This window comes from Rhopilema esculentum, chromosome 18 (assembly GCF_057945365.1).
Source record: "Rhopilema esculentum isolate cy_ngs chromosome 18, ASM5794536v1, whole genome shotgun sequence".
Lineage (NCBI taxonomy): Eukaryota > Metazoa > Cnidaria > Scyphozoa > Rhizostomeae > Rhizostomatidae > Rhopilema > Rhopilema esculentum.
Genome location: NC_142832.1, coordinates 2,855,724 through 2,874,136, shown reverse-complemented (window position 1 = coordinate 2,874,136; position 18,413 = coordinate 2,855,724). Strand labels below are relative to the sequence as shown.

General features: G+C 36.2%; 3 protein-coding genes across 3 annotated transcripts in view; 1 reads left to right on the top strand and 2 right to left on the bottom strand.

The window, feature by feature from the left end:
• The first annotated feature begins 978 nt into the window (after positions 1 to 978).
• On the top strand, positions 979 to 18,166 carry LOC135696678 (bile acid-CoA:amino acid N-acyltransferase). The gene is made up of 2 exons (XM_065216153.2): positions 979 to 1,626; positions 4,386 to 18,166. The coding sequence occupies exons 1-2, from the start codon at positions 1,092 to 1,094 to the stop codon at positions 5,159 to 5,161; spliced, it is 1,311 nt and encodes a 436-aa protein (XP_065072225.2). The 5' UTR covers positions 979 to 1,091; the 3' UTR covers positions 5,162 to 18,166.
• Positions 6,956 to 12,601, bottom strand: LOC148958064 (uncharacterized). The gene is made up of 4 exons (XM_089113583.1): positions 12,460 to 12,601; positions 11,706 to 11,775; positions 10,520 to 10,660; positions 6,956 to 8,269 (listed from the first exon to the last, which is right to left on the bottom strand). Exons 1-4 carry the CDS (start codon positions 12,586 to 12,588, stop codon positions 8,253 to 8,255), a joined length of 357 nt encoding a protein of 118 aa, XP_088969709.1. The 5' UTR covers positions 12,589 to 12,601; the 3' UTR covers positions 6,956 to 8,252.
• LOC135696675 (tectonic-3) overlaps positions 17,996 to 18,413 on the bottom strand; it is a 17,114-nt gene continuing 16,696 nt past the window's right edge. The window contains exon 14 of the mRNA XM_065216147.2: positions 17,996 to 18,166. Coding sequence (XP_065072219.2) covers positions 17,996 to 18,166 — 171 coding nt within the window. The remainder of the gene's footprint in view (positions 18,167 to 18,413) is intronic.

The window sequence follows — 18,413 nt, the reverse complement described above, 5'->3', positions numbered from 1 at the left end:
AAATGTGGGGGGTTCATACCCCCTATTCCCCCCTTGGGTACACCACTGTTCCAAATTTATAGAAAAAGATTAGCATAATGCCCATTTTACACAGGTCAAAACAAATATTCAAGCATATAATGGCTTTCTATAAATTTACTAAAGAAAAGAAATGGAGGAATACTTCAGCAGTACTGTTTTGCTACATAATGTAAAAGGACAAAATTTCGTGAAGGAAACTTTTGCGTGTTTGCTGTCTGAATTTCATTTGCGTGCTTGACTTTCGTTCACACCTTGGCCAATTTCCATTGAACATCCTTTCTTGTGATCTGCTTCTTTGTTCTGTTTTGTTTAATCATCCTAATTAGCCTAATTGCCTTTCAGTAACGAATTTTTTGGCTTTGTAAGTAATTCAGTCGTTTAATTTAGTCGCTAGAGTTTAGATGTGATTTCAGATGTTCGGATAGCAGTTATTATTTCGAAAAGTTTGAAGCATACCAGTTTTGTCGAATTGAGCCATTTAGTCGTTGTTGAATAAGATGAAACTATAAGAACCGTCGAGCCAAGAAATCAGAACACGCTTATTGAATTTTGTATTTCCTTTTACTGCCGAATCTGCGAACACAAGCCTGTAAAACCCTCGTAAATTCAGTGGTTGTACAATAAATTGTCAAGAGAGTCCAGAGGCTTGGCCCGGGGAAAATTCATAAATATAAGTTTTTACTTTAAGATAAAGTAAATATTTTGCATTATGTTGTTACTACTGACTACTACCAAACGATGCTTTATACCAAACAAAAATTTTTGGGGGAAGGGTATCGCACCCCCGAAATTCCTGGTAAATCCACCCCTGTTTTTAAAGAGTCACAAGCGTGAAGCTGTAACTGTTTTTCTGTAATATATTTGCAACATGTTTTTTTGAAAATCACTAGAAAAATAAAATATTAGGTGCCCAGCGTGAGAAGATTTTTCGCCATCATCCAGTTGCCTCTTATTTTTGCTTCGCAGAGGCAGTGCCTGTGACGGTCAAAGGTCGTTGTGTCGCAATGTTGCAAAAAAATTGTTGCTAATTGTGGGCATGCATTGCATAAAGACGACCGTAGCGTTCTAAGATGGAGAAAATGTTGAAACAGCCCGAGATTATTGCACCCAGTGGCCCAGTTTTGGTCGATCAAAGGATCGAGATTCAGGTTAAAAATCTTAGGCCTTTTCAACATGTCACTTTGCGAGTCGAGCTCAACTCAGAAAAGCCAGTATTTTTTGAATCATACGGGCATTACATCGCAGACAAAGATGGAGAGCTGAATTTGTCACGAGATTCTTCTTTTGGAGGTACCTACAAAGGCATTGACAACATGGGTTTATTTTGGAGCATGTTAGTAGCACCCGGTCAAAGAAAAGGGGCCAGGTTTATTACAAAAGATGTAACAAAAATGATGGAGTTTAGAGTCTTTTTGTTCGATGGACATGTTATGTCGCAGAGCAATGCAGAAAGCATGGTGCAGGCTTTGGAAAAGCTTCCCAAAGCACTAGCTAAAACAGCAATTCTACGAACTTATCTGGCAGAAAATGTGGAACGCGTGGAAATAAGTGTTGGTAGGATAAGGGGAACTTTGTTTGTTCCTAAAGGGAACAGGAAATTTCCAGGTATGACAAATTTGTTCTTTGTACGTTGTATTGTATCAATACAGTACATAATTCTATTTTATTTTATTGTGTTGTACTGCGTTGTATTGTATTCAATCGTCAGAGCTCCTCTTCTAAATTTTCAAGTTTTATCTGACTGTTTCAAGTTCATCTTTTCCTCGTTTGTGAATAGTAAGGTTATAATGACTATTGCAAGGGTGAAAAAGTTGTAAACATTCTGAAGACCTCCAGTAGAGAATCGCGAACTACTCATTGCAAAGCTTGAAGCTTACGGTTTCAGTAGATCTGCCCTAAAACTGGTTTATGACTATCTTTCTAATAGGAAGCAGCGAGTTAAGATCAACGGTTCATTCAGTTCCTGGCAAGAATCAATTAAGGGGTACCACAAGGCTCTGTTTTGGGGTCCCTCTTTTTTAATGTATTTATAAACGACCTTTTCTTTTTGATGGAAGAGACTGAAATTTGCAATTATGCTGATGAAACAACCATCTACGGGTGCGGTCATGAACTAGAACATATTGAATGTAGCCTTAAAACAGATGCTCAGAAGCTCCCTACGTGGTTTCTTGATAACAGTATGAAACTGAATCCTGAAAAATGTCATGTTTTGATTTTTGGGGAGAAAAACACTGACGTATCAGTACAGATTGGTGCAACCACAATAAGGGAATTTGTTGAAGAAAAACTAACCTAGATTTCAAGAACCACATAAACACATATTGTGAAATAGCTGGACAGAACGGGCATGCGCTTGCATGTATTTCAAACTACACTACCAGCACAAAAGTATTACAACACAATCAAAATGGCATCCAAAAAATTTGTTGCTTTTTTTGCGTTAGAAGTTTTGCAAACTTTTAACCTTACGCTGGAATATTCCCTTCAAAAATAAGCATAATCATGCTAAACCAGGAATCAAATTCTTCGAAATTTATTGAGGATTTTGAAAAACTTAGAGTTACAATATAAACATAAGATATTTTACAGTTATAAGAAAAAGTATCTGCAGTGGTAAATTCAAGATATTGACAAGATAAGGAACGAGTAGTTGTGATAAAACTTCGTGTAACTGGTCTCTCGACTCTAAAGATTTTGCAACTTTTTATAGAAAATGATAGCAAAATAGTGAAAGGAAACAACAAATGAAGTTACAGTTTCTTTGGCAGAATCAAATTAATGCTAGGAAAATAAGGAAGGCTGTCTTTTTCATAAAAAGCAGCACATCCCCCTTACAAGGCCATTTTTACTCAAATTTACCTGAAAGTCTGCAAACTCTATGTCTTTCCTCTGCCATCACAAAGACCTAGCCTTAAAATAAGCGAATGCCAATAAAAATGATCAGATTTGAGGTCCACAAAGTTTTCTAAGGTCCAAACAAGAACTGGTGTAGAGAGTTTATTGAGAATGAAACAGAATCCCAGTGCATTTCATCAACAAATTTTGTGCATCAGTTCCAAAGCAATTTTCCGCACTTATCAGAGCCAGAAGCACCTCCACAAAATGTCTGTTTAATTAAAAGTTACTTGAATTGCTGATTTAAAATTTTGGAAAATGAAAATGGAATATTCGAATTAACGCTTCATTGAATTTGCAGTTTTATTTGCGCCTCATTGGCTGATTAAACAATAGCTTAATCAGACAACAACAAAAGTTATTGCGTGGTCTGCCATTAATGGCCTTTGCAGGTGTTGCAATACTTTTGTCCTGGTATTGTATATGGATGTTGAGAAACAGAGGGTAATGATGAACACCTTCATTGTTTCTTAGTTTATCTACTGTCCACTTATTTGGATGTTTCATGATAGGTTCGTTAATAAGAAAATAATCAAATTCATGAGAGAGCTTTGAGAATTGCATACAAGGATAGCTGTTCAAATTTAGAAGAATTTTTGATGAAAGCAGACACAGTGTCCATTCACCACAAAAATTTGCAGTTGCTTGCTACTGAAATTTTTAAAATTCAAAGGAATCTGAATCCAAGTTTCATGAATAAAATCTTTATGAAGAAAGATACTCCATACACCCTTTGTAGTAGCAGAAATATTTTGGCACCAAAACCAAACACGACAGGGTATGGTCTTGAAAATGCATGTTTTCTTGGAGCGAAGATATGGTATACAATGCCATTATCCTTAAAAGTGTCCCAGACTTTGAATTGCTTCAAAAGAGACATTAAAAACCATCAGTTTGATTGCAACTGTAGATCCTGCAAACAATTTGTTGAAAATTTAGGGTTTTTATGATAGTAATTTATATCCTCTTTGTTGATAGATTTATTCTTGAAATTTAGTTAAAAAATAGCCTTTTTAAATAGCCTAATTAAGTTTTGGTTAGTATTAATTAGCAAATAAATTAGCTATTAGAGAAGCCAACCTAAAATAAAGAAATTATTATTATTATTATTATTATTTTTATTATTATAGAACAAAGAATATTGTCCTCCAAAGTATTAGGGGGCAAATTCACTTGCTCAGGTGTCTGCCACTGTGGTATATGTATATCAGAGCTTTGTTTACCCCCTATAAGGCTTTGATAAAAGTTACTTTAAACAATACTGCATGGATTTCTAGCATTTCCCCTGACTTTTATACCATTTAAAGATATGTGTTGTTGATTTAGCTCGCCTGAGAAACTGAGGCGAGCAATTCACAGCTCACCTGCAAAATATAAAAGCCAGGCCTGCTCCAATCCTCCAACCCCTGTGCTTCCAATGGTTTTGGTTGGTGCATATGATTAAGTGTGTTTCTGTCTTTCTACAGGAGTTATTGACATGTTTGGTAGCCATGGAGGTTTGCTTGAGTATAGAGCAGCAATTCTTGCATCACATGGCTTTGTCACATTAGCTTTGGCATTTTTTTCCTACAAAGACCTTCCAGATGGTTTCTTCAATCTTGAGCTGGAGTATTTTATGGAGGCTGCCAAATGGCTTGCAAGTCATGATAAAGTTTTCTCATCTGGCATTGGGTACATTGGTGTGTCATATGGTGGACAAATTGCATTGCATGTCAGTGCAGAATGTCCTTTTGTGAAGGCTGTAGTTGCCATTTCTTCGCATAATGCAATTGGAATTCCAGTAAAGTATAAAGGGAAAATTCTCGGTTTTACAAAAATATTTTCTAGAGAAGACATTGTTATTACTGAAGACCAAATGATTATAACACGTGATTCATTTGAAGAATATGCTGAAGAACTTCATAGCATAGAAATCCCAATTGAAAAGATTAAAGGGAAAATAATGATAGTTGCAGGAGAAGAAGACATGTCCACCAATGCACCAAAATGTGCCAGAAGGATGCAAAGTAGGCTGAAAGAATATAGCAAAGAGCCTCCAACTGTTCTTATTTACCCAGGTACTGGACATTTGATTGAAGTTCCTTACATGCCAGTTTGTTCTGCATCTTATCATTCTGTTGTTGGACATTTGATTGTATGGGGTGGTAATATAATTGAACATTCTGCAGCACAAGAGCATGCATGGCACTATATTAGGAGTTTTTTGTTTGAAAATATCCAGGATGTAACTAGCAAGTTATAACATTCTTTCAAAACTTCTTAGCTCCAATTTAAACAGATTTGCTACTATTTGTAATCTGTTTTTTTTCTATTCTGAAACACTCGACTACAATAATCAGTGGCCTAGCAATTGATCCCCTGCAGATGTCACCTATTTACCATGATTCAGTTCCTTTTAATTTTTTGGAATACATAATAGAATTTTGTATATTGAATAAATCATGTTATTGCATATGTTTATAATTATGTTTCTGAAGTAATTTATTGGATGGGCCTTGTTAATGAATTTGCATTTGACCATGTATTGTTTATTTATTATTCTGATCAGCTGCTTTGTTTGATAACTTAAATGGACATTAAGCAAAACTAACTGAGTAATGTATTAAAAATGGTGGCCTAAACAACACACACATTCACTTTTGGAACCAAGTTTTGTAGAACATACCTGAAATTGTCCCAGCGTATCATTTTAGCATATAATTATATATATTTAATATTGTAATATGATATAATTTAATTTATATTGTGATAGGTACATTTAAAGGCCAATCTCCACTGGGCGAAATTTTTTTGCTTTTTCGGCGGCGAAAGGTTACGAGCATGGGTATTTGAATTTTTTCGCTTCATGTGCTGTGCACGACGTTTGCCTTGAAAGTTCAAAAGCAGCTTCGTGTTGGATGAGGAAATAAGAAAATTTCTTTGTTTCCTACGTTGAAAAGATAAATTTATTTCTTTGAAAAAATAAAGCAAAATCAGAATATTTGTATTCTCATCTGACATTTTGAAATTCTGCTTTCTATTTGGCATGCAAAGCTACTATGAGCTATGCAGTTTTCGCTTTTCGCAAGCGCAAAAGCGAAAACCCGTATACCTCCACACGCAAGGGTATCATTTTTATCAAAAAAAGATTCCTACCTGTACTTAAAACATACAGCAAATTAGAAAAGACTATTATTAAATGGTGCAACTGAAGAGGTGAAAAGAGAAGAACCCAGGGACTCGTTCTGGACTCAACCCAGGGAGTTGAAATGGAACAGTATTAGACAAGGCCGCCTGTAAACGAGGTTACAAGATCGTTTGTATTTAATGTAGCTCTATAGACATTAAATATTTAATCATTAGACTTTCAGAACTTAGAATCAGGGTTGCCAGATGCTTGAAATGGTTAGTGGCCAAATATTTTGAGCTTGAAGGCCTAAATCGGCCAGCCAAACAAAATATACAAAATGCTACATTTTGACTAAATCTTTAGAGTAATAGTGTAATCAAAATTGGCTTTGTTTGTTACAAAAGCTCCAACTTGCTTTCAATTTCAATTTTCTGTTATCTTTTACTTTGTTTCTTGCTTCGTCATTTGCATTTTTAAGATTATTTAACAAAGTGTTGCATATTTTCTGTGCAAAGTTGTCGTTCTCTTCGTATATTTGTGGCTTTCAACATGCGGCCAAAATTCGCCCAATTTTTGCTTTTTCGACCAAATCATTTTTTGACGGCCAACAGCTTTAAAAAACGCCCAGATTGGAGGAATTTGGCCGTTGAAACGGCAACCCTGCTTAGAATAATTCAGGGGACAATATTACAGAAGCAGTTTTGGGGCCTAGAATTGCCAACTTTTTGATGAATGGAAGGTTTTTTAATTCTACACAGGCCAAAACAGATATTAAAGCGAATACTGGCTTTCCGCAAGATAAAGCTATTCTCCTTTTGACCCCCACCCCCAACCCCTATAACCTCCTTATTTAGCTCATCAGATATTTGAGATTATAAAATATATCAGGTAATAAGTTGAGTGACCCTTGTCAAAAATAGAGCAAGATTCAGACTTTCATACGGTGTTTCATTTTATAGGCATCTTATTTACAAACTATCAGAACAGTGATTTATAATAACGTGCAGCTTAACTTAGAGTTAAAAAACTAATAATTACAAGACTGACATATCAGTTTTGATTGAATTTAAACATTCTCTGAAAATATTGTGTAAACATTCTAATCGCAGTTAATTTGGAAGCAATGCGAAAATGGTTCAGTTATCGGGGTTTCGAGTTATCGGGGTTTCGAGTTATCGGGGTTTCGAGTTATCGGGGTTTCGAGTTATCGGGGTTTCGAGTTATCGGGGTTTCGAGTTATCGGGGTTGCGAGTTATCGGGATTATACAGTAGCTCTATTTGCGGCATCACAGCAAAAGACCAGCCGCGCAAGTTTCCATAAAGCTTATCTTCTGTTTACCCAGATGCTGAGAATACGTTCATAAAATAATATTCAGGATATTGAGTTTGGTGAAACAGCGAACTTGGAGCAACACAGCAGATGGGCTTTGTTTGCTAGCTTTCAAATGCCTGTTTACTAAAGATGTCATGCACATTTTGCACGCATAGCAGAGTATGAAATTGATATTTTTTTACACATTTGCCTATTGCTCGTTTTATAACTGGTGCAACGTTAAATGGTTAAATTTTGTGACAAAATAATATGGCAACAAGGCTTGCTGCGACACTTCTTGTTATTGATTTTAACAAGAAATAGAATGAGAAAGAAACAAGGAGAATTTTTCATGTTTCATAAAAGAAAGAACTTTGATCTATGTAAATGAATGAATTTAGTTTCAAGGGAACAAAATATGATTTTCTCTTTGTAGTTATGCACTCAAATATTGTGAATATGCCGCTGATTTGAGCAAAGAGCACCTGCATCTAAGCGGGGAAAGGGACAATATCTGATTATGTTACATTTAAAAGGTGACTTAAACAGTGGTCGACTTGAAAGGTTTCTTTTTTGAGCTATTGGGTAATTTTTGGATAAAATGTCTCCTTAGCGTGTTTTTGCCCCTTTGCCATTTATATTTACTCTACAGGCACCCCTTTTTAGGGTGACAAAGTTCTTAAGCTTTGAAGAATGGGAATTGTATTCACCAAAAGACATCATTGACTTTAATGTGCATTTTTGATAGTGGGCCTGCTAGCAAAGTGTCTTTCCACAATCTGTAGATCACCAGCAGTGAAAATGCAGTCGCTATAATGGCACAGCTCTATACGCGCCCGACCATATGACGTCATTTATGCAATGCGGTGTCCATATACCGATGTTGATGATGCATTTCCGTGTCCAAATTGATTACTGCTTTTTCTTTCCTGGAAGAATAGGATTGTTACATTAAAAAAGCATTTTTAAGCAAATAATTTAATACTAATCCATCGTGATGATGGTGATGGTCACTATGAGGATTTATGCTGATAGTCATTGATAGTGATCGATGATGGTGATTGTAAGTGATTGAAGATGATTGTGGTTGATAATGGTGATTGATAGGGTGGGCTGATGGTGATCAATGACAGTGATCGATAATTGATCGATGATGATTGATGGCGATTGATCGACGATGATCGATAGTGATTGATAATGGCGATCGACGATTGTGGTAGACGAAGGGGATCAAAAAAAATAATCATGATTAAGATTTTGGTGATGTGAATCAATGTTAAATTATTATCATTTCATTGTAATATATATTCCACAAAATGGAGTTTGAAAAACCATTGCCAGCATTAGTATGTTAATATAAACTCCTCAAAAATCATCAACAAGACCAGGGAAATTAGCAATCATAAATGTTTTCGATCCGTGGGAAAGTAGGGGAAATTGGAGAAAAGGCATTAGGAATTATCTTGGTAGAAGAAAATATGTTTTGAATTTCTGGATTAGCTTTCTTAAAAAAACGGGCGGGCCTTTACAGGTCGTAATCAAACAGAACCAAGGCAGGTGTGAGGTTGATACCAAGCAATTTATACAAGCTTTTGGGTTGATTGAGAAAGCTGCTGTTGACAACCAAGCTTCAATAGCGATGCGCACATGCTAATGAAGATCATGAATTACATCTTGTAGAGTTCATAAATAAATAAAGCGTTTATAAGTTTAGATCAAATAGACAACAGCCCGATGAAAAATCTGTATTTGTTTTCGCTTGGTATCTTATATCAATCAATATTATCAAGTCTTTGTCGCCACACTCGAAAGCCTCGCGAGGAAAATAAAAAAAACTAAAATGAGGCGAAATCAAGAGGTTTGATTTTAAGAAAGCGGCAATTACTCGTATTTGCTTTGGAAAATCACTCTAATCGGGAATTCCACAAGCCCATAACCCTTAACTGGCTATAGCAAAGTTTAACACTGAAAAAAGTATATGAATTCAATTAAGGGAGACCAGTTTCCCATACAAGACGCCTAACTGGGCGTATTTTCATATAAATCTACACTTTCATAAAATAACTTGATGTTCTCATTCTTTCTAGCAAATATTGGTCAATTTTAAAGCAGTAATGGGCACATTCAGACGATCTAATAGGATCTTTATCTTGCTGTATTTGCAGTTCTTGCTTGTTATAGTAAAAGTTTTATTTTTGTCTATGGCCAAATCGAATATCAGAATATCACTGATAGCTAACTAAAGACATTAAGCTGATAATTTTTGTTGCTAAGTTCTTAGAAGTTTCGTTAGTTTTGATGAAGAAGTAACAGGAGTCTCAATGCAACATGCAGTTAACGGTATGATCACTTGTAGATCATTGTTATAAAACCAGGTGCATGCAACGGGACAAAAGTAACTACGGGCGACGCATCAGGGAGACAGCTGTACAAGCCTTGTGAAATTTCCTCTTCAATTTCATGAATATTTTCACGCAGTAAAAGTCCATACGTTTTATTAAAATAAGAAATCGTTGTGATTTTTACACCTCAGTCATTTAATGGGCAGTTAATGATTAGAAAAGCTACAACTGTGCCCAACGGAATGGTTCTGCTCACGTAAAGGAGATGCCTGTCTTGTTCCAAAACGCAAAGATTTTTAAGACAAGGGTGCTTTTTCCATGATGTTCATATAAAAACATCAACAATGAGAGTCCGAGTTTTATCAACTAGGCTTGAAAAGTCAAAAGTTGTAGCCTTTTCAATCGGAGGTGCACACCACTTGGACATCAAAAATTCCCAGCTCTCTCTCTCTGTGCTTGGTATTGGCCACCATTTTGAAACAAATTTTAGCTGAATTCACCATAAATGGGGTCTGTAAAGACCGTTGTTGAAGTTGGATGGTTTAGCTTTCTGATTTCAAAGACTTGGCATGTAAATATTTCAACATTAATTTCTTCAACATTAATTAACGCACCACAGCGCCCAGAACAGATACTTTATAAATCTGCCATCCACTGTAACTAGGTCAAGTTTATGTAACGAATTATGTCTGAGCTATCCTCATTCATAGACTCAATCATTACCTTCGAGAACAAAACATCTGGTTGAATAAATTGTGAATTAAATTGAAAACTACCAAAGCTTTGAAACGAAAAAAAATTGCTGGGAAGTTAATAGACAATTAAAAACAAACTTACTGCTTCGAAGTGACAAAGTGGTCGCTTTTCGTCTTCTTTTCTGCTGTTGATACGAAGGGACCTTTTTCGTTCTTTCTCTTATCAGGCGCCTTCTTTTCTTCTCTCTTTCTAAAAACTGCTGTTGTAGCTCTTCAGAAGGTACTAAACGAAAGAAAATCCGAATCACTATTAGAAATCAAGAAAGATCAATTATCAATGACTGCAATTTCCATGAGGATGGAACCATTTATGATATGAATCAAGCAATCAACGAATAACAACCTGACTGATCGTATGCATCAGAAGGCCATTACCTCCAATCAGTTCTTCAAGTCTTCAAAGAAGGTGTTATTAATATATCTATATAAATATAGCAGACTAATCAGTAACGTAATCATCTAATCGATTAAAATGTAATCACTTAATCACGACGGGTCACTTAAAAAATTCTTAGAGAAGAATAATCTCGACTTAATGGGTTATTTTGAGGCTAAAAACCTGTTATTACGACATATTTAACTTGAATAGAACAATTACCAATTTATAAAGATGATTTAGAACATTTTAAATATTATCTTCATCATTTTGCCAGATTGAAGAGTTCAAATTAGAAGCTTGAAGTTTTTAGAAAAGCTTCAAAACGAGGCAACTGCAAAAGGTTATATGCGACAAGGTCAGGTGCATATTTGATAGAATTCCGCATTTGGAAATTTCAAATAACGGTATAAAATATTCGTAACTGAAAGGTTTTCATAACAAATACGACTACTAATCTAGGCATTTCAGTTAATTCTCAGAAACCCTACTCTCTCAAAGCAAATATTCTTCCCTTCAAAATTTGTACAACAGAAACTCGAAGAGTCCTTTCTACATATAGAAATAAAAAACGATTCAAACATCCTCTTGCTTAGTGACACAGCCCTAGAGAAGTAGAAAGGAAGTCAACAAAGCACATCTTGCGTCCCTGCTGTTAAACAAAGACAAATAAAGTTTTGCAAGAAATTTTCTTGCGTAAAAAGATGACAGCTGCTATGATCAGCGGAAAAACTTGTTTGCCAAAATAAGGTCAGTTCGTGCGAATCGTTTTGAATATAGGGAAATTTGATAGTTTAATACAGATTACATGGCCAAAAATAGCGAAGGGGAGTTGATATCATACTAAAAATTAATGTGTCCTCTTCAAATTCTCGACAAACAGAAGGCCTACCTTGATGTAAGTTTGAAAGAGTCCTCTGCAGCTGCGCTATGTAGTTTATTGCTTCTTCGACGACCTCGATCTACGAAAGTAAACAAATCGTGTCATTAAAACTAGAAACTAGAGAAGATATGACCAATTAACCAGTTTAAAATGTCACTGCAGCTCATGAGTATCATCTGATAAGACGATGACGTAACATTGGTGAAATTTTAGGTGAAATTTGGGCGCTAAGGACTCCACAGTGAAATGCCCTAGACAGGTTTTCCTAATATGAAGATTTCAGAAAAAATTTTCATGAAACAGCTTATTCTGCCTGAAACCAACAAAGGATGAGCATAGGCGTATATAAAGTTCTGTTCTCCTGAATGCTGTTGCTGGGGCACTAAGAAACCTTCTGCATAGAAACAGTAAAAAGGGGATAGAAAATGCCCTTAGGTTCCAGCAAGTTACCTTATAAGAGAATTGAGGTTGGGTAAGCAAATATTGGTGGTCCAAGACATGAGCAATTATGAATAAATTGCAGGACGTACAGAGGCTTAAGAAAACTTTCTATCAAGTAGTTAAGTACGTGTAAACAATGAGAAAACTTATTTTTGTTTGTGATTTAAGCTCATCTAACAACCCAATATCAATTTGTTATAATAAAAAATTGCTGTGAGAAAAAGATCGACACTAAGGTCTATGTTTGATAAACATAGGATAATGAAATATTCTTAAGAAGGCCAATCAAACATTAAGTCATAAGTGCAACGTGAAATCTTACTTTTGATACAGTATGCTTGGCTGCTAGCTGTGGAATCAACGTCCGTAACCGTTGGTACTCGGCAGCATCTTTCATCAAATGATTCAGCTCTGATAAATCACTCTTCGTGGGCTTGCTACATAAATCCATGTCTTGCTAACCAACTAACTGTGCCTTGCTTCTTCTATAAGTCCAGTGTTGTTCCCTGACACAAGCTTTGACGCTTATATGCAATCTTGCTCTGTGTTGTAAGCTAGGCCCCCTTTTCAGGTAAGTATACTTAGTGAACAGCTCACTGTAGCCTTGAAATAAGCAAGGCAAGAGGAGAGATACCCTTGAGAACTTCTATCGTTAACAATTTCGTCGGAATAATGTGTAAATTAGGCGACTTTGGCCTTTCCACTTTTAAAGTAAATTTCGAAACAGGTGTTTCGGAGGTAGAAAAACTTTCAATCCATTATTATTTTAAAAAACCCGCACAACCAGCCGGCTTCAGCCAATCAGATTCGCAAGATGCTCGCAGCTGACCAATCGAGACCTGGTACCAGTTAGCCGCGCGTTTTGCCAGCCGGCGCTGCCAAGATTTGATAAAGGTGCAAGCAACGTGACTTCATTGCCCCTGAAACTATACTCATAGAGTGCAGTGAATATTTCGAAGACTGCAGCCATCACCGTGGATACACGAATACGAACGATATGCGTTTTCGAATGTATCACACGTGCAGAGAACATTACATGTAGAATGATCGAACATAATAGCATTGTAGTAAAGTTGTGTTTTGAAAGGCGCATCTGGTGTCTTCCATTCGCAAACGCAACTGTACAAATACCACAAAAGTCGAAGCGAATTTTTGCTGTGAAGTTTTGATAACTAGGTAATAAGCCGTTGCTTCTTCTCATTGTGAATTGTAAGGCTGGGAAAATGAAAACATTGCAGTTTTCTTAACACGTCTCTTTTTCAATGGAATCAAAGTGGAGCTCGTTATTTGAGAGCTTTACAATAGTAATGTAAATCATAGCAAAAGTAGTCTAAAATACTACAGTATAATAAAAAATCTTACAGTAACATATATTCATCCTTAGCTTCTTCGGGCTGTTTTAGCTACAAATGCGTAATCAGTCATGTTAGGTTTGAGGAGCACTTTCTGTCAACATCTACCCTCGAAATTCTAAGGGATATTTTCTGGATCCCAGGAAGAAAACACTTTTATTATTTGAAACGGTGATCTGGTTGGAAATATTTAGAAATTACAACCGATCTATCGCAAATTACTATTTGTCTCAAAACAGATTTCTCATATTGAGAAACCATAGTCATAAAAATTACCCATCTCGGCCAATCTCCTGCCATGTGATAAGGCTACCAGTTTTTAGTCAGAGGAATTCTTCCAGTTTTATAAACTAAACGGCGTCCTTACAGTGAAATACACAGGGATCGCTGTGTGTTTCCTCTACGTACAGTAAACTAACCATTATAGTAAACATAGAATACAGCGACTGAAAAAGGGAAGCTGCCTTGCCTTTGCCTTGAAACATGCATAAAAAACCCTTACTTTAAAAAGCATTTAATTGCTCTTATGTATGGAAATGTGGCATCCATGACTACTCAGCTGATAAATACACGCAAGTGTGGACTGATGTACAAGTGAAAATAGAGCTTGGTTTTTGTTACCATTTGGTTTTTGGGAGTTGACGGAAGAGGTCGACATGCATCGAGTCAAACTGGGGGCAGTGCAGGAGAAGCAATGTTAGCAATGTTATGGTAGCAATGTTATTGCTACTTTTGTTGCTACTTTTTGTTGCTTCTTTTTTTGCTACTTTTGGTTGCTACTTTTTCCAGTGCAGCAACCAAAGGATCAGGCTTAGGCACTCGTCAGTAACTAGACTTCTATTCCACGTTTGCCTGACCAATCTTTAAGGCCTGACCTAGTACTGAAGAGAGCTCATCTAATTTAGGTTCATACACTGTAGTGAAACAAGATTTTGGCTATCAGAATATATATCGCGGCATTTATTCAAATATTATAAATGATTATATACTAAAAAATAGAATATTTCAAGAGAAAATTGAAGGAAACATGGAACAAGCAGGGGCTCTTAATCCTACAAAAAGACCACTTAAAAAGCAGCCTAGCTACGATTTTCAACTTTAGTGCAGAACTAAATATTTAGTGCTCGCAAACAAAATAGGCTAAAATCTTAGGTAATTCAGGCTGGGACGTATTTGTCATTGAACGATTCAAAGAGGTTTACTTTTGTAAACTTTTACAACCCTGAAAGGGTCACAAGAATGTATATAAGACATATATATATATAATTGTACCACCCCCTCACATCGAACTGATATTCTTTTCCCATTGGCTTTTCCTACCTTACTCAAGTCAAAAAACGTACCCCGGATAGGTCGGACATTTACTAAATCAGACCCGTTTCTTGCACCCTTTGAGGGTTCGACGGGATCCTCATTTCTCCCTGAGAAAGTCCTTTTCTCTTACATCTCAATGTCAGTAAAATCTATCTCTAATTCTTACTGTTTTACATTTTATTTGCATATCGAACTATTGTATAAGAATTACGAGAGATGATGGACGTGTATCACCAGTAGATGAAAGATGACAGCTAAACGTACACAGGTCACCAGCTAAAAGCATGCGGCCTTGGTTCATCTGTCTTTCGACACAAGCCGTGTAAAACATATTTACTAAGGAATTTCAAAGACAGGTATCAGTAGGAAGAAAGAAAGGTGTCCCTTTTATAACATGCAGACGGAAAGAATAGAGAAACCAGATTGTAAGCCAACAACAGACAGAGATTTCTCACGATGAAATCATTTCAGTGTGATGTAAGCCTGGTCTAATAAGCCAACATAGTTAGAACATAAATCGAGATCTTTTGCTATCTGTTACTCTGAGTGGAAAATTTTGATTCTTCTAAATATTATTCTAGCAACACTGTGCTCTAATGATATTTGGCTGGAATTGTTACCGCATTTCAGAAAAAAAGTTTGATTCACAATCGATTGAAAGAAAAAATTACTTTCAATAAAAACAAAATTGGCAGTAAAGCAGCTAAGCAAATTGGCAACCATCTTATAAACAACTTTTCCTACTGGACAATCGAGGCAAAGTTATCTTTAGACAACCAGAATTCATATTATATCCGTTCATTCCCTTTAAGTTTAAATTGATGGTTGCAGGACCATCAATTTACCCCATTTACATTTACCCCTGACAAATGCCCCCGTTCGATCGCACCTATTTCTTTTAAATTTTAATATCGCCTTATTTAACTAGCCATCGTCTCTGAACTTACAAAATCCGAGAAAAAAGAAGATGAGCTCTAGGTGTTGGAAAAATCATTTCGTTTATAAGAAACTTTCACGGAGTCGTTCGCGTTCAGCCGTAACTTTCTCTTGACTTTGAATGCATCAAAAACAGCAAGGAAATGAAACTTCTTAAGTCGTGAGAAAACAGTTCTCGATTCACGAACTATGCTGATGAACAAACAGCTAGGACATGTTCTTTAACAAAAAGTCGAGGTGTAAAGCTTCAAAGAGTTTTTGTTGCCAATTAGTGAACTATTATTTGAACATTTAAACCGATTTAAATCCCTTTAAGCAACAACAGAACATCAGAAACGCATATAAGTGGCAGATTTCTTAGCAGGGACTCCTACTGAAATATCTAATTAACAAAACTGAATTCGACTGACATATGCCTGCTTTGATCGCCAGACACCGGGCTTAGATATAATACAATAATAGAAACGCGTGTTCGGATGAATGGAAAACAAGTGAACAGCATCTGGGTGATACTATCTGAAGCAAATGAATAGGTTTGCTTTGAGCAAAGAAGCCTATTGAAAATTTGTAAACCGTTTATCAAAGTAACAATAGAAAAAAGGATGGCTATTACAACTGGTGTTCTCTGCTAGGCCTTGGAGACGCACACGCACGGCACGCGTGTCTGCAAATTGCTACGGAGATACGCGAGATACACGCAGGACCTGCACCGGAATTTACCTATTGAATGCTTTCTAACAAAACAGTTTCTCAGAATTTACTTTAATTATCATCTCGTTGGGTTTTGTCAGGATGGAAAAATTGATTGAAGAAATTTGAGAGAATGGTGCGCAAAGAGGATTAGCTTTGGGTAAGAAGACAAAACGGAGAATGATTTTTATCATTGTGGCTAAAGAAAAAAAATTGTAGCAACCATTGATGAAAGTCAAAAGATTTTTTCTACATAGAAGGGTTCCTTTATAAAAAGATACTTGTTCAGGTATATGTAAGCTTCCAATTAGGCTATTACATTCTAACACTCATGTTGGACTTGAAAAAACTCTAATTCATTCTCCAGAAAGCGCGGAAATTGGCAGCCACAAAAGGTGCACGATAAGTTGAAAAAAGTTGAACATTGAAACTGGAAAATACAACTTGAGAAAAAATGAGCCTTAAGCGTTGATAGTTTTGAAAACAGCGATCAAAACGCGAAGGGGTAGCCCTTTCGATGCAGCAGCTCCAAAACTATGAAACAGGAAACTGTTTCCAACAAAAAATTCATAACATTGAAACAAATCAAGCTTAAAACATCTTTATTTGCTACTGCTTGTCAGCGATTTTATTCACATTTCATTTGACATTTCTTTGAAGCATTTGGCCTGAGTATTTTTAAGTAAATAAACCAGGATTTAACTTCTTACTTGCAAATAAAGTTATCTGCCCCATAACATATTCTGTCAATGTTAACGCCATCAATATACAATAAATAGATTCAATCCATAGATAATCGCATCAAGCGTGAAACTTCGAATAGCAGCTTAGAACTTTCTTCTTCTGTACATCAAATAGCGTGCACAGTTCTGTATCGCCCATACTGTATCGAGCACTTTATGACTGACCGGTAAACAGTTTCATTTCATATAATAATATCATAATTGAAATCCATGAAAAGTCATATTTAATAGCGACGATGTATAAAAACAAAAACTGGCAAGAAACTGATGATCGCCAAAGTATGCTGTGCTCGGTCTTCATGGTATCGAGCGCTGCATGGCAGATAGGTATTTTCAAGCGCTGCATGGCAGATAGGTATTTTCAAGCGCTGCATGGCAGATAGGTATTTTCTGCACTGGGATTATTAGAGCATAAAAGTAAAGAGTTTTGCGGCTGCATTCTGCAGGATTCGAAAGGCAAGCTTTGAAATGAAAATAAATAAATAGGAAGATTGCACGAAAATTTAGCAAACCGTCATGAGCATAAATTAACATACTTTTAAATTATCGGTATGAAATTTAAAGCCGTCCAGTTTAAAATCTTTGTTCTTCAACGTACTTAAAGTGTTCCATATCCTTAGTTTCCTATTTTTCAAAACTTTGAACGCGATGATCTTAATTCCAAAAAACCGTCTATGAACTGCAATAACGAATCTCGCTTATTTAACATATTTACCCGCGGGCTTGAAGCCACCTGCGACTTGCTGCGTGAACCCGAGCTTCTACTTGCACCAATGAACATCTAGCTTGGTATTTGGCCATCAATTCTTGAAACAGCATTTGATCAAACGAATGGGTAGAAGAAGTCATAGGGTGCCTTTCCTTCGAAATTGGGCTTCGGTTTCATTTGCGCTTCAGGAGTTGTCGATACATCGATAAAAGAGACCGACTGAGACACTTCAATTTGCTGGGTTTGAAGATTAGAGGATCCTGGCTGACAGTACGGACCAATGCACTAGAAATAATGAGATGGGTTATCGAAACTCGTGAAAATTTCACTAGCACAATATATTGATTGCCTGGGATAAGGTTAGCAGAAAGTAGTTGCAGTCGTCGTACATTATGGTATTACAACTTTTTTTACTTTTCACTTGTTCAGTTCTAAGTTGTACATAATTTTCTTCTTTGTTTCCACAATCCCTACTAAAATTTCTGGGGACGTCCTGTTGCTTTGGTTTTTTTCTTTAAAAAATTAAGTACTT